The 21,891-nt window shown below is 49.1% G+C and overlaps 1 protein-coding gene across 3 annotated transcripts in view; it reads left to right on the top strand.

Annotated features, from left to right (window-relative positions):
- The first annotated feature begins 2,382 nt into the window (after positions 1-2,382).
- LOC105559456 (ankyrin repeat domain-containing protein SOWAHB) overlaps positions 2,383-21,891 on the top strand; it is a 104,456-nt gene continuing 84,947 nt past the window's right edge. For 2 of the 3 annotated variants that reach the window (XR_001008749.1, XM_012007743.1), the window contains exons 1-6: positions 2,383-2,515; positions 2,671-2,732; positions 3,870-4,247; positions 5,314-5,466; positions 18,596-18,631; positions 18,904-19,008. Coding sequence is in view for 2 of the 3 variants with exons in the window: in XM_012007743.1 (XP_011863133.1) it covers positions 2,389-2,515; positions 2,671-2,732; positions 3,870-4,247; positions 5,314-5,466; positions 18,596-18,631; positions 18,904-19,008 (861 nt within the window). In the remaining variant the exon portion in view is untranslated. The remainder of the gene's footprint in view (positions 2,516-2,670; positions 2,733-3,869; positions 4,248-5,313; positions 5,467-18,595; positions 18,632-18,903; positions 19,009-21,891) is intronic. The other variant, XM_012007744.1, reaches the window with a different exon arrangement.

Below are 21,891 nucleotides of genomic sequence, written 5' to 3'. Positions count from 1 at the left end.
CCGGCGAGCAGTGGTGTGAGTCGCTCCGTGCGTGGTATTACTTTTGCGTTATCGGTTTCCAAGACTCGATCGCGATGAATGTAGGGACAAAACGCTATTGATTTGTACACCCTGTCAGTAACAAGTAACGTTCTTCGATTAATTATTAAGTTTCTACAACTTGTGGTAAATTGTGGTACTTTGTCGCGGTTACATCTCGTTTACGCAACGCGCTTTTAATTAACTATCGATTTCGTGTAATCTGTTCCGTTTTCGGGAAAAGAGAGAAATTTGTACGACTTCGGTGTTTGCGCTGTAATTCGCTATGTCGTTCTTCGCAACTCGAACGGGCAATAAGTAAAGAAAGTCGCGTATCACACGTCGTTACATTATGTAAGTGCAATCGAAGATTATTTCGCGGTATTTTACATCGCGTACGGGATGTGCCCGAAATTTCGCGAGCGAGTGTGGTGTAAGTGCAACAAGGAAATCCGAGAGGAGGAGGAGGCCGAGGTGGCATCGGGCAACGGCGGAGAAATGGTGAGGTAAGTGTCTCACATTTTTATGTTATCTGCTACTTGTGCAAAATAAAACATCTGTATTTTTATTTAACTTATTCAAATGATTCGAACGCGGAGTCGAATAAGTGTTAGAGACAAAAGCATACGTATACAATTTTGTGAGTTTATAGTTAAAAGGAAAACTTTTTCAGTATTCTATATAATTATTTTAGTAAATATCTATTTAAAAAAATATTAAATATAAAGTATATTTAATACAATTATTTTGATTTTACGTAATTACTCTATAATAATCATATATATATTTGTATTTTTACAGTTTAACATATATAGTTAAGGATGTACAACTCTCCTGTTGCGAATCGTTTCAGTGAGTTATAAATTACTTTTTATTTTAAAATGACGTTGATCATACAATTATTTCTTTGCATGTATACAAATTCATAAAAATTTACAATGCTCAACTACAAGCTGCGCGAGGCGCGCGTTTTGTCATTTCTAGTAAACTATAAAAGTGAGATGAGAAAACAGTATACATATTGCAAACATAATTGTATCAATATTTAAAAATAATATTGCTACAACATTACTGAAGTAATATTGTAAAATAATATCTCTGCAATATCTGTGTGCCATTGCACTGCAATATGCAATGTTGGAATGTCGCAGCAATGTTGTTGCAGGCTTTTGTGTTGTACGCCCAGTGAGAAATGATTCGTCGAACGACGTCGAAACGACGTCGAATCGACATCGACACCGTCGAATTGACGTTGATACGACATCATTTCGACGTCGATCGACGAATCATTTCTCAGTGGGTGGGCAGTTACATTTTTAGCGAAAAAACTGTAACTAGATACTTTTATAGAGTAACTTTCCCGACCCTGCATTTTACTTTGAAAAAAAACTCTTGTTCAAAATGCCGTGTTGTCCCGCGATCACTTGATTTTCAGGTTAAATAAGAGAAAATTCTCTCCGCGAATAAAGGCAAATTATTGACGTCGCGATATTTATCATGCGTTTCTGCCTCACTTTAATTACCACTTGCCATTACTTCGTCATCGTTTTACGTCTCATTACGCAGCACTTACGTGCGTACGCTTTTGCGTACGTAAAAGAGCGAACCGAGATAAAAAGAACGTTCAATTTTAGCGAAAAAACTGTAACTAAATACTTTTATAGAGTAACTTTCCGACCCTGCATTTTACTTTGAAAAAACTCTTGTTCAAAATGCCGTGTTGTCCCGCGATCACTTGATTTTCAGGTTAAATAAGAGAAAATTCTCTCCGCGAATAAAGGCAAATTATTGACGTCGCGATATTTATCACGCGTTTCTGCCTCACCTTAATTACCACTTGCCATTACTTCGTCATCGTTTTACGTCTCATTACGCAGCACTTACGCGCGTACGCTTTTGCGTACGTTACACGTAAAAGAGCGAGCCGAGATAAAAAGAACGTTCGATTTTAGCGAAAAAACTGTAACTAAATACTTTTATAGAGTAACTTTCCCGACCCTGCATTTTACTTTGAAAAAACTCTTGTTCAAAATGCCGTGTTGTCCCACGATCACTTGATTTTCAGGTTAAATAAGAGAAAATTCTCTCCGCGAATAAAGGCAAATTATTGACGTCGCGATATTTATCATGCGTTTCTGCCTCACCTTAATTACCACTTGCCATTACTTCGTCATCGTTTTACGTCTCATTACGCAGCACTTACGCGCGTACGCTTTTGCGTACACGTGAAAGAGCGAACCGAGATAAAAAGAACGTTCAATTAGTCACCGTCCGCTTGTTCTCGGCGGTAACCACGGCGACCGCCGTTACCGACGGGGTGTCTGGGTCGCGTCGCGGACGGCCGCTCGCCGCCGTGCCAGTTCGTCCAAGATGGCGACGCCCAGCGAGCTGTCCCTCGAGGAGATTCGCAACTACCTGCTGGAAAACGGGGGTACGACGCGCAATCACGACCTGGTGAAGCACTTCAAGCGGTTCCTCACGGACCCGGAAACGCGAGGTGGGTGCGCGTTCGCGTCGCCGCGTCTCGCCTCGCGAGGCGTCCCGTCGCGAGGCGTGACCGCGCGCGTCACGCGTACGCGGTGTAAACACCGTACGACTCCGTCGCGGTGCGTTCAGCCGTGGTGTGCAACGCGGTGCGATTTCGTGTTACAGTCGAGGCGAGGAATCGTTTCAAGGAGTACGTCAACATCCTGGCCACCATAAAGAACGAGGAGGTATGCCAATACGGGGTCCCGTCTCTCCCCCCCGCGCCCCGCGCCCCGCGACCCCCCCGTTCCGTTACTGACAGGAGAGCGACTTGTTGCGCGCCCGGCGCGACGTTGCCGGCTCCGCTCGCGATCAGCTGAAGCCGCGTGCGCGATCAGCTGAAAAATTCCCTCCGGAGCGGAGTCGTCGCGACGTCTCGAGGATCCTTCCGGCTGCAGTTTGGACTCGCGACCTTCGGTCTTGGCGAATGCCCGGAGCGCTTATCGCGTGAATGCGCGCTATCGCGGTCTGTATCCTCGAAATAAAAGCCGTTAGGCGTGTCCGAGTAACGGGGGAAAGATTGCAGGGAGGCCTCTTTCGACGGGTCTCGGCTTCCGACGTCGGTCAATTAACATTTCCAGCGAAGGAACGTTTCTCGGCGTTTCGTCTCGGTGATATCGCTGTCGTAGTCGATTCCGCGCACCGGAGCAACGATGGTAAGATTTTTGCGTTTAGGATAGATCTATTGACTTAGACTCCGGCAACGAGAAAGCGATGGCAGAGAATTGTAGAAAGTTTGATGGAGACGTTACTAGTACGAAAACTTTCTGTGAATATGGGAGAGAATTTTAGCCATTCGTTTCGGTGCACTGTTAGTTCCCTTACGAGAAGACTCGGAGAAGCGAGAGTCAAGTGAAAATTATAGGGATTGGACGACATCAGGCTGGCAGATGGTTTGATTCCGACGTTTCGACCATACAGATTGTGGTCCTTTTCAAGGAATTTGATAATAAATATCACGTCATCGATATTAAATTAAAAACGGATGTTTGACATCCGTCTCTGGGCGTCGCTCGGAGAACTGTGTTCGAGGGCACGTCCATTCGACGTGACGACCACAGCAGGACAGACATATATTCCTTGAAAAGGACCACAGTCCGTGTAGTCGAAACGTCGGAATCAAACAAATAAACCATCTGCCAGCTTAATGTCGTCTAACAGTTCTTTTTATTATTACTATTGAACTCTCGGGATTTTAATGCCTTCGATTTTTCTCGGCGATTGACGCGACTAAAAGTAAAGTTTGGCGAAACGCGGGTCAGAGTCCGCTGCTCAGAGTCGACCCACCCACGCGGAGTGCTCTCAAGGTGAACGTTCCTTAACAGGGTGAAAAGTACTTGGTCCTCAAGAAGAAATACCGGCAACCCTTCTTAGACCTTTCGTCCCCCAAGCAAGCGGGGTCCCCCCTGGCCACCCCCGACTTAGCCACTCCGGTCTCTCCCTTGCGCGAGCCTCCACCTTACCGGCCGCCACCCCCGGCGCCCCTCAGCCCGTCCTCGAGCGGCTCCCATGCGAGCCTGGAGGAGAGCCTGGCGTCCGCGTCCGCGCGCGAAAGAAATGACGACTCGGGGTCCGTAGCGTCGTCGGCGTCGGCGTCGTCGCCGCCCGTTCCACCGCGTCGCAAGAGTCAGGACAAGCTCAAGGTGGAGAACAAGGAGAACGTCGACAGAAACCGAAACAGCTCCTCGGAGGCAGTTATAAAGGTAGGCGCTCTTCGTTTTCATTCGCGGAGAAACCGATATGGTTACCACGTGTCTAATTAGAGTTGGCACAGCCCCAATAAATAGAAATAGTAATATTTCGGACAGCTGTATCTGTGGTTGTCTTACCCGCATTGGTATGGTAAATAGTAGAGACAACTATGTGCGTTTTGTGCGGCAAACTTAGTGAATGCTGCAACGCAAAACAATGTAGACGCCCCTACGATTTATACGGCAACATTTAAATTTTAGTTATTTTCGCCGTAGCCGGTCTTTCCGCGTTATGTCACTTATAATTATGTGATCGATTTGAAAGTCTTTATCTTCGCTGAATTTATTTAAACGTATATAAATAAATTTTAGAATATTACAAAAGTACGAGGGGGAAACCGCTGACCAAAATCTTGTACACCAATGCCCACTAATGCCCAGTGGGCATTTATGTTATCTTATTTAATCTTTATAATGCCCCAGCAAGGCCTAATGCCCAAAAAATGCCTAGTAATGACTGGTAATGCCCAGTAATGTCGCAAATCTGTACACCACAATGCCCTCAGCGGTTTCCCCCTCGTAAAAAAATTAAAAACTACTTACAGAAGTGCAAGTTGATCTCGGATGTTCTATATAGATTTGCTAAACGTGAGTTGACTTCTCGGCAATCAAACAGTTTCCTTGAAAGCGTACTCGCGATTGTTATCAGTGTCGTCGTTATCAATTTTTGCCCGACTTATCGCGCCGGGCGATGACGATTACTTCTCTGTGAATTTATCTACGATATTTCAACAATTTGGCAGAACCAGAAAATTTTTATTATAAAAACGATGAAATATAGGTAATCACGGCTTTTATACAATAACTATATAATTGGTAAACTATTCTAGAATTTTACATAAATTTCGCGTGGCATATAATTGTGTAGTATTATTATATTTTTGAGGTCAGTTTCTAGTTTATTAATAATATACAGTTACCGAGATTAGACTTATATTGGTTCATGGACTGATTCATTATTTGTTATTTGTCGCGTGTGTCATAAATTAAATCGGGAATCGAAACTGATGAATTCCAGGAGGATGAAGCTGTACCGACGACGAATCCGTCCTCGGCTGAGCAACTCAGCGTGCGTGAACGGATGCAACGCTTCAATCGTATGGCCAGCGAAACCGATCTTCATGCCCGGCCTAACGAAACGACCGTCCCTGCTAGGAAACGAACGGATAAGGTAAGCGCATCTTCTTTTGTTTTACAGTTGTTACGCGTAATAATGCGTGTGTATGTGTGCGAATGATTAAAAAATCGCGAAAAATAGCGGAAAGAGCGTGAGAGAGTGAGCGGAGAAAAGCTAGAGACTAAGTTTAAATAATATTAAGTTGCAAATAATAAAATAAAATTACGGGGGAAAAATGCGTACACGCAGATTTCGCGCAAAAAAAAATGGTCGCAATCCATTAAATAGATTAGAGTGCATTTTCGGGGTCTATCATGTACCGTCTTTCGGGGGAAGGACGTTTGTTACACCTCGGCTTCTTGGCGAGGGTTAAATCATGGCGCTCGTCGTGTTGTGACATCGCCGGGCAGCTTATGCTTTCCAAACACACGCGGGGACACAAAGGGTTCAGGGTCCCGTATTGAATTATCCCGTCGGGGCTTTAAATACTACGGACGAGCGATTCGGCATGGAACGATCCACGCGCGCGGACGCCTATACATCCTTCGAAGGGCGGGAGGAAGGATGCGGTGTGTACAAGGCTGACTGCCCATCTTGCATACCGAGTAGGCTACTAGGAATCCTTTCTCCGTATCCTTTACACGCGCACTCGCGACGGTTCTCCCTTTCTCGCGTTCGCCCATTCGACCTCTCCCTCTCTCCTTCCGTCGCGCGCAATCTGCCATCTCTCTTCCTCCGTTTATCTTGTCGTTCGTGTGCCGTTTATCGCGGCGAGCAATATTCATCGCATTTGAATATCCTGCGGGCGGTATCTCGCGTAGCGATCAGGATGTTGCGCCGATGTTGCCGTAAATCATAATTAGCCGCGCCTGAAAATTAAAAGTAGAGGAGGAGAGAGGTCTCGAGATCTCGCGAGGGGAGGGAGCGGGGGACAAGCTCCTTTCCGCCGCAGCCAACAAAGTTGGACGCGGCACACCGGCAGGATGTGCCGCCCGTCCAGTACGCGGCCGATCCTCCATCATAATTTCGATATATTTATCGGATATCACGATTAAAGGCGCCGACCGGTTAAGACGCTCCACAAAGGGAAGAAGCGCGGCCGTTTCACGCTTCCTTCGCCCGATTACGACCGGATTGTGCTCTCGGCTGGCCCCTCGCGCGTGGCTGCTTCGAAATTTGCTTGCTCCGTCAACGGGGGAACTGAAAATCTTGCTCATTCTGTTGATTAGAAAAACAAAGTTTTAAGTAATTAACTACTTACTGTCTCGTCTCATCTCGCTTGTTTTTAACCGTGAAATGACATGAACTTTCTGTTCCGCCATTATATCGAGTGAATTAGAAGAGGAATATCCAAGGGGGTAACCGCTTAATGTAATTGTGGGACAGTGCCTATGTCCACGATGCTAGAACTTGATCCAAGTTCTAGTTCTGAGAGATCTGTAGCCAATCAACTTGCAGCTTTTCCGTAAGAGATGCAAGTTGATTGGCTACACATTTTTCAAAACTAGAACTTTGACACAGTTCTTGGATCGTGGACACAAGGCTTTACGAAATCCCCATGTAATCGTTTCGTCTTCATTTTTCAATTTCTTCACTTGTTATGTCTTTGAGATTTAACGTCACATATTTTTAAGCGTGCGTACAAGAAAATTGTTTGCAATCAGATGGAATTATTTGTATTGAGATGAAATAGTGTGACATGAAATGAAACCATGTAATCGGTGGGACAACATTTCAACTAGTGGTTACTCCCTTGGGAATATTGTACACAGCTTTTTTTGTAAGATTGTGGCTTTGTGAAATCGATGTTCTTCCCGCAAACGGAGCCTCGGATATAATGTTAACGGCCACCGAAAGATTTTGACACATTCTCTCCGATACGACAGTTTCGTTACAAAAGGAAACTGTTTATTGCCGCGTGTATACATTGAATGGCCCGTGATAATTATGTATTACTCAGACGCCACGGTCCGGTCGTGGCGGGCCGCCTTTCATATACGATTCGACCGGGCCGGCCGTTAATTTTTATTGCTTGTAAGCGCGGAAAGGGTTTTCGGGTCATGCGGGGAGAATCCTCTCGCCTCCGGACATCCTGTAATCTCCTGGGAAGCCCGTGGGTAGAGGCTCGTCGGCCTTTCTTTACAGTAATTATCATGCAACGTGGCCGCGCGATTCCGCCCTTTGCATCCCTAATGACCGTTTCGTCTAGCGCGGTGTCGCGTGCCGCGCCGGTCTGCCGACCAATCGCCCCGTCAACACATTCTACGTAGTTTCCCCATCATATTTTCTTCGAACGGCCGATCGCGAGTCATTGAACGCGCGATCAGGTTCGTCACGATGGAAGCTCGTGACGGAGGAAAGCGAGGGAAATGGAGAAATGCGGGCATTTTGGAACGAAAAACCTGATAAATCTAATCTACAATGTGCGCCTAGGAACGTTCTACTTTGTAGCCGATGAATACGTTTAAAAAATTTGTGCAAGCTGATAAATTGTACATTTGTACAATTGTCGGCACATTTTTTAAACGTTTTGATTCGTTTATATAAAATGGAATGTTTCTAGACACAAAGAGCTTAATTATTTGGAAATATATTTATTTTAATTGAATTTAATCTCGCTTCGCATTTGTGTGAAACAAACTCTTTGTACTTTGATCTTTAAAAGTTTCGGACACGTTTAATCATCGAAACATGAAGTTGCGCCCGTTTGTAAACAGTAGGCTTTTTCAACAGTGAAGCTTCTTGTCTATAATGTAAATGCGAGCGTGGGTGGCGAGACATTTTATCTATCGTACTTTCCTGGGAAAATTCTCGGTTACTTCTATTTTTCAGTGTAAAATCTTCAAGGTACCAAAATAATCACGAGTACACCTGCGTGGGTAAAGCTTCGGAGATCTGTTTCTGGCGACCATTCGTTTCGTCAGCCGTAACATTGAACGGTCTCACGAATTACCGCGAATCTCCGCGGAAGTAAAGATTTTGACATTGTTCATCTCGAAATGTTCGCAAAGCGGGGAGGAGGGAGGGTCCTTTTACTTGGAAAGTGCACCTCGCTTGTACGCTCGCGTATATGCGCGCGCGAATGCCGACGGCGCCTTCGTCGGGCTTCGCCTAACAAGAAGCTCGCTTTTACTTCGGCACCTCGAGGACGCGTTCTAATTAGGATCACGCGTGTTCGCCTCTTATGCAGAGGGCGAGTCTTGTCGAGCGAGCCTCGTCCCTTCCCTCGCGAGCGCGGCAAAGAGAGAACGAGAGGGTGGAAACTCATCGTAAAGGCGCCTAACACGGCCATGCCGAACTTGGAATTTCTGCCGTATAGTTCCGCATACATTAGGGACCTTGGGTGAAACTTGGAGGGTAGTTTGCCTCTCGGCAACGAAAGCAGGCGAGGGCTGAAGTGAAGCGCAGCGTGCTGCTGAGGGACGACCGGGGGGGGGGAGGGGGGGGACAAGGGGGAGGGGTGAGGTTGGGTGTAAACCGCACAAAGTAATCTTACAGAATGTATATGCAAAGAGGTTCAACGGCGTGGCGTGGCGAGGCGAGGTGAGGAAGCGAGGGCACAGCTTGCACATGATTCTATCCGCGACAATCTCGACAAGACACCTCCGCAGGCAAACTTACTTCGTGCAGCTTACTTCCGAAGCACCGTCGACTCTTGATCGAGCTTGATTATTCCCTCTAATTAGCTTGCGCTCGATAGTTCTAAGTTTTATTTTTCCAAGTGTAAACTATTTCGAAATTACTAAGATCTCTCTCGGAGCGTAAACGTTAATGTTGATGTAATTAAAAAATCTCAGGAGGAAGGAAGCTTTATACTCCCTAGAGAACGCAAAGATTTTCCTTCGCAGTGATTTAGATTCGAAATGTTAACACGAGATCAACGAAGGTTAACTCGGAACTATCTCTTTACCGTGCAATTGCCCGATTATCTTTCAAATCTAAATTGTTGCTGCTGCTAAGTATATCTAAATGTCAATCTGTTCAGCGAGCTTAAGCACGCTTCGTTGTTTATTCAAGAAATATTTCTGTCATTAATCAAACTAACGGCATAGAGCACTTGACAGGTGCACCTGGCCGCGGTGGTTTAAGTGCGTTGCTTGGTTTCTGTAAGAGGAGAAAGAGAAAGAGAGAGAGAGAGGAAGAATGATAGATACGCAGGAAACCATTTATTCATTCCAAGTGGCCGGCAGATACGCAGATAGCGAACAGTGATGGAAATAAAATCGTTTACATCTTGTTCCTTTAATTAGGCAAATTCACTCGGGCAGGAGTGCCAGCTGATAAGCGTCTTTGAGATAAGCCCACTCATTACCGTCGGGATTTATCGACGTAGCCGATGAACGCGCGAGGTATCGCTCTCCCCCGCGTAAATTCTTTTTTTTCCTCCCCTCCGTCATCACGCTATCGCGTTCGCGCATGTAACACGGGAAAATCGCCTAAGTGCCGGTGGCCGTTCGCGAGAAGGTGCGCGTTCGGGTAGCCGCGTATCTCTCGTAGCGTCGAGCGCGATTATCGGCTATCGAACGTTCTACGCGTAATCGGGTAAATTATGGGCACGGCGCTTAATACGCACGGCAACATTGCACTTCGCTCGTCGGAGGATAATTAAATATCGCCGGTTAAATTTAATAACCGGCCGGATAATTGCCGGTTGCGAATACGATGCCACGACGATAACTCACCGCGATTCTCGTTAATAACGACGTTGAGGGATCTAGCAAACGTGATCCGTCGGCGACCCAATTTTCTTGGCACTAGGCGCCAGATGCGTGCGTCTACGGATCTACGCATGGTCTTGGTACTGTGCAGCGCGCACCAATATAAACAAGCTTGTCTACAAGAGTAGTTAGCACCCACTGTTTCCGTGTAACGGGCGACTAGATACACCTCTAACAGGTCCGCCGACATTTATTCCGGCCTATTACGAGTTAATCTTGAAGGCACACACACCGCGTATTATCATTTAAATTGGTGTCGTTATGCGCGCGCATTAAATTTGTTTGCTCAGCGGCGGCGACGCCTCGCTTCTGCCTCGCCTCGCTTTACTTCCGCGGGCATTCTTTGGGCCTTTATGTGGTAATATATACGGTGGTAGGTAGGGCGGATGCCTACGCAAAGGGGCGCGGGGTAACGGCAAGCGGTTTACAATGGGTCGCTTGTTGTCTTCTCATAATTCCTATCGTCTATCACGTTTCCATACCAACTTAGGCCCCTGGTCTTACGCTAATCTATCAACTGCCGCGTCTTCCCTTGGAAAAAAAAAGATCACGAGGCGGATAACAAGATTTCTTTTTCCCTCTTGAGACGCGATGCCGTATATTAAATCAGCCTCGTTGATTGCCTTCTCCGTTCCCCGGCATTCCCGGTGAATGGCAGACTCCGGTATTCGTCCGCGGGAGTCTTGTCTCCCGTAGTGACAGTCCGGGGACTGTACCGAAAACTGACTGATTGTGACTGTCATGACAGCGGCGGACGGGGCGCCGCCCTTCCGGGTCGTGGGGCCCTTCTTGGTGGTCCGATCGTGGGATCGAAATTTTTGTATTATTATCATCCGCTTCTTATTCCCCGTAATGATCTTTCCTCGTGGTCCTGCAAAAAAATTAATGATTCGAATAAATTGCGATGAAAGAACAGCGAGCTCGTCAGCCCCGTTCGAAATATCGATTCGCGTTTAGCCACGTTGATTTCAATTAAGTTCTGTAAAACGGTCGCGTTTTTCAGTTTGTCCGCGCGCAACTCGCGAAATATTTGGATATCTTTCTGCTCGATCGGAATCCTCCTCCGTCGCGAGGATAATCTGCCGTTAAACGGTCCTACGTCGGATGGGCCCTGCAAGGCCCCTGAGCCTGTACTTTATGCGACGGTACGGTAAGCCAGGACCGTACCTTATCAAGGATCTGAGTCGCGCAGTGAGCGGCTATTTGTATTCATAAGTCCGCGGGAGGCCGGCGCTCGCTCCCTGGGCACAGTCCTGGGATCGTCCTAGGCCGCACAAGGCCCACGGTGTTCCCCCGGGACGCTCGTCCGAGGGCACCGTTCGCGACGCTGGAAGGTAGGACGAGGGAGAGGGAGATGAGGGACAATAGAGGGCCACGTCATTCAGCCGAGAGGCGCCCTTCTTCGCGGACATCTCGGGACTGTCGACGTACATATGTATGTATGCACGTTCGTTCGGTCCCGAGAGCTATATGTGCCGCGCACATTGGAGAATGTGACCAGTCATCGAGTTATTTAATTTTTCGAGGCACCCCCGCCGCGCGTGTTTGCTCAGCCCCGCTGTGAGCACAAATTACCTCGCGACCGAATCACCTCGGGCGAAATGCCCCAAGTCCGCGGCCCGTCCGCCCCCTCTCGCAACCCAGCGTCCGCTGCCATCAGCGTCGATGACGCCTCTTATCCCCCAATGATCTCCGGGACGGAAGTCCTCACGGAGAAAGATGGCATGTCTTTCTGTAGCCACGTCGATGTGGCAGATGAGATTGAATTGGCCAAATTGCGTGAATAAGAATCTTGAGGATAATCCGAGGGACTCTCAATGAAGATTTTTTTAAAATTAATACGCCGAGTACGTTCGCCCTGTGACGTTTAAAGCGTAAGGGAATTTTTCTCGTTATCCGCTGATCGTACAAGTCTTAATTGACTCGGTTAATGCGGTCGCGCGAATATGTCCAGAGTTTATTTCTACCAATCGCACGGGAACGCCGCTGCAACATCATTTGACCCCCTTACGTGCGTAGGACACGGGACCAAAACGGACATGCCCGCGTCCTTCCCCCGTGGCATGGTCTAGGTGCGCATATATGCGGTCAGTCTACCTCGCTATCTATATGCTAATCCATTGAGATGGTACCCGTAGATTACACCTCGGAATTAGCCCAGAGACCCGGGTATCAGGGCCGCACAGACAGGCCGGGCTGTGTATCTATACGTACCTTTATCCCACCTTATACACGTAACTGGCACCGTCGAACGCCCTCCTCTCGCCCTGTACTTACAAGCCCGCGTACACACATGCACGCGTACACACAGCCGCGCGCACGCCCACACCCGCGTCAAGATCAGACACGCGTGTACAGGTGTGTATACCTGGCGGAACCACCGTGGCTCCAATGTGGTTCGGTATAGGACCTGGGTGACTCGGCACTTCCAGTTCGTTAGCCCGTGTTAATAACGTTAAAGAGGATGCGATAAACTCGTTAGGAGACGAAACCGCGCGGGCGGCTAAGCTCGGCCTTCATCGCAGTACATCATGGGCTATACAAGAGGCTACGCCAACCGCTTCTTTCTCGCCTCACCGAATCGAATGTCGCAAAGTTTCGGTTCTCGATGAACAGGCGCGGTCCAAAACAGGTATCCCTTCTCTCCAAAAGTCCATCGGTGGATTATCACTGAAAATCGCAGTGTTATACTTGTAACTGTAAATTAGTCAGAATATTCACTGTTTTCCGTCACAATTCGCCGATTGATTTTTCAGAGAGTTCACATTTTTGTCTCGGCTGATACTTGCGATGCCCCTCCCACTTGTGTTGTCCACGTTATTCGTAAAACAAACGTAAAAATATTTGGTTCCATAGGACGCTGTCTTTTTCAACGGTAACGCATTCCGATTTGAATGTTTTAATTTGCTCGTCGGCCGCGCGATATCGAGTGTATATCTGCGATATAATCGCGCCCGGCACTATTGCACAACGCCGGCGTAGATTAACACGCGTTCGTCACGCCCAGTCATTTCGTGAAACGGTACTCTTTTCGAGAAGTTAATTTCACAACAACTCTATCGCGCCGACGCATCGGCTATTAAGATTTCTTCCACCCGACAGCTTCCTAGCGTACTTTACGTCAGCGCTATCGACCTAACGCTTTTCAGACATTTATCAGCGAACTCGTCCGACTTGTTCACGGTATCACACTTTATTACAATTCCACGCAATGTCTCGCAAAATTATTAATAATTTGTATCAGACACGGGATCTATTTTCCTGAAAGCATGCCTCCGAATGGCCAGACTGCAAATCATTATTCATTACGATTGAATGCAGGAAGAAGCAATGAACAATTTGCCCCTAAAATCGGTTACATGCGCAATGTTTCACCTTGTATCTTTACACCATGCGCTTTACCATTGGAATCTCTCGAAACTGTGACATTGCCAGCGGAACAATCGGGCGACGATAATCGCGCGGGGACAGCCGTGTGCTCGGGCAACGCGCTAAATTTATTAGCCGACGGGAATATGATCGCGCGACGCGTATTGCGGGACCGAAGTACACCGAGGAACACGGTGGGTACGTACGAATATAATCCTGTCAACGAAGTGGCGTGGGGCGGCGGAGAAGAGGGCGTTGGGTTGGGCGAGCGTGCGGTGTCGATGCCGCCTGTGTTTCCCATCCGGACCAATTTCGACGTGTGCCGTCCGCGAAAATACGAGGCGCGGGTTATGAATCACCCTCGGCGCCGCGCGAGATAATAATCGTCCGCGATCGCTAATTTCCCCGCCATCGTGTAATTGTTCCGCGCCGACTTGTCGAATTTCGCTCGTATACGCGCGACGCTTGTATCCCGCCGTCGTAAAATTAATTTCGCGCAGCCGGATTTCAAGCCGAAATCTATATTAGTCGTAAATCATCCGTTTCTTAAAAGTGCGTCATTTACTTACATTATCGCGCAACGCACACGCGTCGAATTTATAAATATCTCGCGTTGACTGTTACTGCATCGACGAACGTCATTAAAGCTAAGTGTTTTGCGCACTTCCTATAAATTTGCCAGGCACTCGTCGTTTCCTCTTTTGTTTTCTTCTTAAATCCATTTATTTGACCGAGATAAATCGATTCCTGGCCGACAGATCGGCGAACGGGGGGGGATCGACGGCGCGATTAGACGGCCAGTACTCGAGCCGTCGTGACCGTTTAGCCCTAGCGTCCCGTCGTCATATTTCGACGCGATTTCATTCGACTCGCGATTGAACCTTGGATTATGATCCCGGACGATGGAAATGGCGTTAGGTAGGTGGGTACCCGAGGTAGATAGGCATTATGGTGGTCGTTGGGAGGCGTCGCCGAACCGAACGCTGAATCACCCAGCGAGAGTTTTCCTGTCAGCGACAGGACGGGCACCGCCATCCGACGAAGCCCCGTGGAATTGCCTCGCACGGCCTCGAAATGAATGCGCGAACGCCCATTAGGGGAATAAATCAGGCCAATGTTATCCGCAGGATCGCATAATCGATCTCGCGCGCTCGACTAATCCGGGCCTAATCGTTTCACGGCGCTGCCGCGACCAGAAAAGTTCCTCCCTCGGGAGGGAGAGTCGTTAGAGGCTGTAAGATGGAAGGACTTGCCTGCGGCCGCGGTAAAGATACGCCTAATTCTTCGATGCATCTTGTTAAGTCACGGGTTGACGAACCGCGCATTTAGTTTCCGTTCCATGTCGTTTAAGTCTTACGTCGTTGAATGGAAAGTAGATCTCGTTTGCCCAAAGTTAAATCTCGAAACATGAAGTCGCCGTCGCCGGTTGATGGTCATGTTAAATACACATCTCGCTTTAATCGGGATCGATCCTCCTTGCTCTGGACCTCTCGGCGCTACAGTGAGACACGAGGAAGGGATGAATTGTAGGGTACGCCGAGTCGCGAAAATGTTTGGTTAGCATTTGGCTTATTGGCCGGCGAATGTTCGTGCGCTGTTAGGCATGTATGGATGGCCCCCAGGTTATAATAAAGCTAATTCCGCGGAGCTCTCGAGGCAGCTCGTGCCGCAACATGTTTTGCCTCTCGTTCTACCACGCCCGCCGTCCCCCGCTCCACCCTTCGTTGTCTCACCGATATATCCGCCCCCGGTGCACCACCCAGTCCCTCATAGTCTCCCCATATCACGTCTCTCACTCTTTCGCAATGCGAGAGTACGCTCTCGCTATAGCAACCGAATATATTTATACGCCCCCTCGGAGAGGCCACGTCTGCTTATTAAAACGTTTCCACCCTGAAGAGAGCGAGCGCGCGTTCGCTATCTGCTTTACACCGCGTATTCCTTTTATTGTTCGAGACGTGGGAGAGACGCGGCTAGCGTAAAAGAGCGACGAGGGGGAGAGAGAAGGAGAGAGACAGGAGGGCACGAGTAAGCACGTGCATGCCTGCTGAGTAGTTGAGTACCTGCCGCTGGCCACATTCGCGGAATTAGACGCGCGAATGTGCACGGCTTAACTGCCGGGAGAGCGTGTTTTTGAGTCGGCGCTGATGCGCCACGAAGAGCGATAACAATGGGGGATACGATGGGGTGGGTAGGTCGGCTGGCTCGTTACCGTGGCTGCTGATGGCCCCTTTGTATCCATTTCTATGATACTCGGTTCGCCGCTCGCTCGTGCTAGGATCACATCCTAACTGATTATGCGGCTTGTATGCGTCGCGTCGTTAGCTTTTTATCCGATTACGAATGTGATATACGAGCCTCCATCTGCATATGTCCGCTATTACAATAGAATATTTAGCTCTCCGAATTATCATCCAATGCGTGAAGATAGATTTGTTAATATTCATAGCGGACCTTTAACGGATTCTTCTTTCTTCGAGATAACGTTTGCCGCGCCGCTAATCGATTTATTCCCGACCATTTCCTTTTCGTGAATCACACCTTATCGAGCTCTACGACGTCTCGCACGCCTGATAGAGATATCACGAAAAAGAAGACGAATTAAATCTTGATCCTGACAAGTGCGCCGCGATCGCGATTGATCGGTCCAGGCGAACGACCTTAACAGGCCTGTTGCGTTAATTAATTCCCGCTGATCTCAATTAAAATATTAATTACGACGGAACAATGACTCGCCGCGATGGGGAAAAGAGGCCCGGCGACCCGTCTCTCCTCTCGTCTTCGTTCATCGTTCGTACGCCGCTTCCCCACCTGCGTTCATCGACCGCGATGGAGCCGGAGAAACCGCCATTGCGATGCTATTACGATTACCCGGGTCTTATAAGCTTATCTGATAACCACGCCGTTATGGCTCATGGCACATTGTGACTGTGCCATCGCTGACTGGCCCGTTTGTCTGATTGCTCTCGTGGAGATGCTTCGCGCCGCGAGAGGATGGGAACATTTACATATCTCCGAGATACGAGCGAACAAGTGTCCCCGAATCTCATCGAAAATCGGCCGAGCCGTATCGCGCGATCGCCTAAAAATCAATCAGCGAGAGGCGCGCGCGACTTGAATACCAACATTACGATCGCGAATGTGTCCGTGATTCTCAATAACGAGATCGAACATTTCCTCGAGTTCACTCCCAACTTTCTCTCCTCGAAATCTCTTTGGCTCTCGGTGATATGCCGATGAGTCCTTCGTCGCTTGCATAATTTTGCGACAATTTGCATACTAATTCGGAACTGTACGAGAAAGATTTTTTTCCCCCGCAGAACCGAATTATTATATATTCTTATATACTTCTCTAATAAGCGGGGACTTTTGCGTATCTTTTTTTTTCAACCCTTATGTGCTTCGCGCAAGAGAGCGTCAGGAACTTGAATTACGTGTACGCGTGCTTATTATTTGTGGCAATAAGATGTAGTCGCGTCACGAGAGCGCCCGAATGAAAAATTAATTGACACGCGCCCATTTACCGCCGCCGCGATACAATAATGTCTTTTTATCGCAAGTACAATTGTTGCATCGCCGATGAGGCATGGCCACTGTGATACATACATATAACAAAGTCCGTCCTATCAGCAGGCATCTGTGCATTCGCACGCGTACAGACGTGTTTGCGAGAGCACACGTAGTGCACGAAAGCTGGGAACGCACCTCGATGCACCACCTGACGCGACGGGGGGTCAGTGGTTGTCATCCCGATTTCCAAGTGTCGAAATATCCGGAAGAGAATCCCGATCTCGCGAAATCGAAAACTTCTCGCGCGCCACGACGTGGTCCTTTTTCGACGAGGGGGTGGGTGGGTGGGGGGGAATTGGATTAATGTTGAAATGCCAGACATACACTCGTCTCGCGTCCATCGACGCGTGTCCTTCGAATCGTGATTTCACTTAAGGACACGCGCGATGTTGTCGATGGATAAAGATATATCGTGGTCGGCTAATGATGACTCGGCCAAAGTGCAAACGCACATCTCTTGCGCCTCGGTCGACCCGTGGAAGTAATTTATGAAGAGTCACGATCGATTCGGGGTCGAGTGTCGATATGAGCACCTCGAACAACCGACGTGGCCGTGACGAGTGAAAATACAAACAGTTTAACAGGGATGAGTAGTCGTTTAGCGTTCCTGGGATCAGGAGAGAGCCCTCGCCTCCTCCCTCCTCCGCCGCCACCTCCTTCGTCGCGTCATCCTACCGTACCACGTGCATACACCGTCGTAAGTATAACGTGGAACACTGCACGGCGATCGGCGCCGTATACGAGCGCGATTAAACGACGAGTTTCTCGTTAAAGTGTTTATTCACGTGTTTGCGCGCGGTGGCGTGTGCGCGCGCGCGCGTATGATTTAAGGATGTTATCGAGATCTGTTAAGGATATTATTAAGATGAAGATTTATCGCGATACAGAATATAAAAAGACGTGGAGCAAAAAGTTACATAATCATATAGCGCGGATGGATTCTCTGTTAAAAGCAGAATTTTGTAAGCGATACGAGGCGCCGTGCGCGACCAGAATTTTATCGTGGGTATCTTAAGTGTGCTTTTATGCTTCGTCGATAATCGCGATCGTGAGTCGTTTGTCCGTTTGCCGGGCGTCCGGGGGACGCGACGGCAGTTTCCGAAATGGGACGTCTGTTCTTGGACGACGGTCGGGGGTTGCGTAAGTGCGTGCGGCCCCAGCCAGCCTCCCAAGGCCTTGCGCCGGAGAATCAATTATTGGATCCGTATATCAATCTGATGGCCGAAGCGCGCGTCCCGTGCTCGGTGGCCTCCCGCTGCGCTCACGCATTTTCTCCCCGCCTGTCGTCCCCATGCCGCTTGGTGCGTTTGCCATCGTGGCACACACGCGATGCAGCGAGAGTTCACTTTCTCTCTCTCTCTCTTCCGCGGAGAGCGCAGCAACGCCAACGCCATATACAGCGGACCGGTTTTCGCGGCGACTCGCGGCCGCATGCCCCGCGAGCGTCCGCGTGACGTGGCGCGTAATGTTGATTTTTCGAGGGATCAACTCTAACCCCCTTCCTCTTTCTCTTCTTTTCTCCGCAGGGCGCCGACGAGGATGACAGCGCTTCCGTTGCCTCGGTAAGTTCATCACCCACCGCAGATCGCGATTATTGCGCGCGCCAATCCGACGAGAGCGACGCAGCACGGGCCGTAATTCTCTTCCCTGGTCGGACGTGCATCGCCGGCCCCTGATAAATGCACGCCAGATCGTGGCCGGGGATCTTAATTAAAATTCGCCCGCTCTCGATCGAACGGGCCCGCTCGATCTTCCGCGTGCTGCTGATCGATCCCGGCGATCCCTCGCGCCCATTAATCGCTAATAATCGCCAACGATCGATGCTTTCCCGAAGCAACTGGACGGAAAATCGCGGGAGTGGCTGGTCAGGGCGGCGCAGGGAGACTATCAGGCACTGGCGAAGCTCGCGGCCGAGGAACCTCGTCTCACCAGACTCAAGGTAGGATAAACTGTATCATTTCGCTCCGCCGTGTACAAGACGTGCAAATTGTAAATCATTTCGCGAGCGTTTCGTACAGCTCCCTCCGCTTTATTCATTCCGCTTGCGAATTATCGTGCCGTCCTCTTCGGGATTTGCGTTATCCCGCTTCGCGGGGCTTGGAACCTTAGTGTCCGTAGGCGGAAACTAAATCTCTCTCCGGGGCATCGTGCATAAGGAACGTACGATTCGTGGCACTGGCGACGGCTGCGTGGCATACTAAAATTTCGTAGAGCCGTGCGTCGTTTATCGGACCTTTATCGCTCGCGTTTATATACACGCGCGATGGATCTCATTGAATTACAGCTACGCCACCTCGGGTGATAATGACAAAGGTAGCGGGCGGGAGGTTCGGAAATATAATTACGGTGTGGCTTACCGTAGGCCTGGGGATCAGGCCGTTATTACACGCACGGCAGAACTTAACACCTGCGGCGTTGTAAATTCGCCGTTTTCGCGCGCCGCCATTGACAGGTCAATAAATCTAAGAGCCCCCGTGGCAATCAGGCGGCCGTTGTATACCACGCTAGCGATATGTGGAGCGGATCAGGAGTGGCGGATGGTAGCGGGTTAAGGGCTATTCACACCACTTGTATCGATTATAAATCGCCGCCTGTCAAGTGGCTCGACCGCCACGGATGCAGCACGGGTCTGCTGAGGTACAGTTGCGGCGCATTAATTCGCTTCGGGTCGTATTGCCGAGAAGCATCTATGTTTGAGTAATTTTTGTCCGTCCCTAATTATTACCCGCTGGAGTTAAAATAGACCAATAACGCCTCCAAGTGTCCGTTACATTAGCGATAATTAGTGTCGCGATCTCGTGACACTTGGGGAACAAGTTGCCGGGACAATATCTCCAAGAATTTGCCGTGAATTTTGGTATTTTAGCAATTTTGCCGTTTCTTTCACCCGCTTCTATATCGTTTCCTCGGAACGTTCTGAAGTGACCTTAACATGCGCGCGCGCGCGCTATCGGGTGAACGAGAGAGAGAGAGGGGACGGACGAGAGGGTGAAGTGGCCAAACGGTGGGGACGTTGCACGGTGGTTGGAGATGGTCGGCGAAAGGGGTAGAGGCGGCTCGACCGCACAGGGGCTGCGTGCTGAATTCATTCCGCTGGACAAGGTTGCCCCACACCCACCATCGCCATGCCACGTCGGCCTCATCCCTTGGGATAAATTGGCCGAACCCGCGTGTTTGCGGATAACATCGCCGCGATATACGTTCGCCTATAACCGCTACCGTACGAACCTAACCGTCCGCGGTGCCCTTTTTACGACGTGTCTCGGACTCGCGGAAATTGGCAACGAACTGCTCTGTCCGTTGTTTGTTTTTCCGGCTGGTTTTTTTTTTCATTTGCGCATATCTCCTCCGCGAAAAACACGCACGATAAACCAGGCGAACGAAGCAATTTACGATATTTGGAAAGCGAGAGGCAAAAACCCAGACTCGAGCGTGGGCAATTTTTCGGGGGGGGACTCGTGGTCTGTTTTGATTAGCATAAAGCGAGCATTCGCCAAATTGTCATAATCCGCGCAAATTTTTAACGGAGTCGTGTGTATCGAATAGAGACATTGTCCGAGACCAATTGTTCCTGGCTGCGAGTCTTTGACACGTAGACATATAATAATCTATCATCGATGAATATGCAACAGTTTGGGCTGGAGAGGGTGTGAGACGATAGGGTGCCGGAGAGCGAAGTAAGCGACGGGGGGAGGGGAGGGGGGAGGGGTGTCTGTGTCAAGAGAGAAAGGGAAGGGGATCGTCAGTAGGCATGCCAATTACTCTCCCGGTAATTAAATCAACAGCGGAGCTAATCAACGTTACCCCCGGCGTTATCTCCCGTGGAGCCTTCGTTGGAATAAATAAATCGGACGATTATTCAATATTCGGCTAACGATTTCATCCGCGAGGATTTTCTTAGTGCAACGGACAATTAATCGTATCAAATAATTGTAATCTCGCGGCAAGAGATTTGAAATTGCAAAAGTCGACGAGACCTAAGGGTCTCGAAATAAAAAAAGAGCGGAGCTCGAATATTCTTATCCGCGACATCTCGCAGCTCTCATTACCGTCTATGATCTACTGGTCACGATAGGCACGGTATCTTTTTTTTTCCCCTTTTATACAATGCCCATTAGAAGGGTCCGTTCATACACACTTACGTGATTCGTGCCCGAACGACGTAGTCGGCCATTGTATTCTGTGGGTCAGGTGTACATGGTCGTCATCTCGGGGGAGAGAGGCGCTGTGTGCCCATTATACTTTATTAACGGACGCGTCTGGCATCGCGATAGATTCGCCTCTGTGAGTCGCGCGGTGCGTTCCTCGGAAATGCAGGACGGGTGCATCGGTCTGACGTGACGCGCGGCTGGGCCCCTGTTCGATCGGGAACCTCATTACGTTTATTTCCATGAACCCGCTTCTATGCTTCGACAGCTGCAAGACTATCGCCGATAGCGCTCGTTTATTTTGCGTCTGCTTCTCGAAAATCGAACGACTTTTGTAACGTCGATCTCAAATCCCCCTCCCAAAATACCAACGGGCCGTACGTAAGTTGAAGACGCGCGATTTTATCGAACGACGTTAGACATTTGTAAAACGGAACGAATTATTAATAGCGCGTTCGCGGAGGACATCGCTGTAATAATTGAGTTCTGCGTCGCTCGCGAATGAAAGCTGTTGGTAAGGATCGCCGGCAACATTATATAGTGTCCGGTGTTTACGGGTTTGGCCTCCGTGTATTTATCTCGTGGTATCTCCCGGTTTAATAACGCCAGGCAATCAGGAGGTATACACCCCGTCCGTCCGTCCCGTGCATTCGTACCGGGGCTCTCGTCGGCTC

Source organism: Vollenhovia emeryi, unplaced genomic scaffold, assembly GCF_000949405.1.
Source record: "Vollenhovia emeryi isolate VEMERY1.0 unplaced genomic scaffold, V.emery_V1.0 DF939270.1, whole genome shotgun sequence".
NCBI classification, from domain to species: Eukaryota; Metazoa; Arthropoda; class Insecta; order Hymenoptera; family Formicidae; genus Vollenhovia; species Vollenhovia emeryi.
The sequence above is the reverse complement of the archived record's forward strand: the minus strand, read 5'-3'. Positions and strand labels throughout refer to the sequence as shown.